At 73.9% G+C, this 807-nt stretch overlaps 1 protein-coding gene across 1 annotated transcript in view; it reads left to right on the plus strand.

Annotated features, from left to right (window-relative positions):
* The first annotated feature begins 509 nt into the window (after positions 1-509).
* Positions 510-807, plus strand: part of NXF1 (nuclear RNA export factor 1) — an 8,477-nt gene continuing 8,179 nt past the window's right edge. The window contains exon 1 of the mRNA XM_010571177.1: positions 510-595. Coding sequence (XP_010569479.1) covers positions 565-595 — 31 coding nt within the window. The 5' untranslated portion in view covers positions 510-564. The remainder of the gene's footprint in view (positions 596-807) is intronic.

Below are 807 nucleotides of genomic sequence, written 5' to 3' on the forward strand. Positions count from 1 at the left end.
GGGGGGGGGGGGGGGGGGGGGGGGGGCCCCCCCCCCCCCCCCCCCGCCATGTCTCCTGCAGCCTACGCTGAGGCCGGTCCCCATGTCCGCCCAGTCATGGTGGCTGCAGACCCTCCCGGTGGTCCGGGAATCCCGGGAATGCTGCCAGACACCCCCCTCACACCCCCCCCTGCCAAGCCCTGGACCCCCAGAGGGGCTGCAGCCCCCTATTAAACCGGGGGGACCCGGGGGGGGGGGGGGGATGGCTGTGGACCCTATTAAAGCCGGTTGCCCCCCCTCCTTGGATGGGCTGTAGGACCCCTGGGAGGGCTGCGGGACCCCGGGGGGGGGCTGCAGACCCCCATTAAAGCCGTGGGACCCCCATCGCCCCTACGCTGGCTATTCCTCCGGGAGCGGGACTCGAACATGCGGCCTCGGCAGGAGCGATGCCGTTGCGGGGGGGGGGTTGGAAGGGGGCAGCGAGCGCGCATGCGCCTGCAGAGGTGGTGACCTCCGGGCGGAAGTGACGCTGGGGGGGTGTGGCCGCGGCGGTGAGGCCGCGGGTGCCGGTAGCGGGCGGCGGCGATGGCGGAGGAGGGCAAAGGGGGGTACAGCGGTGAGCGAGGGTCGGGGGAACGTGGGTGGCGGGTCCCGGGTGGGCCAGGAGGGGAAGAAGAAAGCTGGGATCGGCTGGTGGGAGCCCCGGGCCCGGGCGATGTCGGGGAGGGGAGTTCTATAGGCCTGGGCGGTTGGAGGCGGCGCTGGGCCCGGGGAGAGGGGAGAGAGGGCCCCGGGGAGAGAGGAGGGGGGCCGGAGAGAGGGAACAAG

The sequence above is a fragment of the Haliaeetus leucocephalus genome, unplaced genomic scaffold (assembly GCF_000737465.1).
Source record: "Haliaeetus leucocephalus isolate CR32 unplaced genomic scaffold, Haliaeetus_leucocephalus-4.0 Scaffold309, whole genome shotgun sequence".
NCBI classification, from domain to species: domain Eukaryota; kingdom Metazoa; phylum Chordata; class Aves; order Accipitriformes; family Accipitridae; genus Haliaeetus; species Haliaeetus leucocephalus.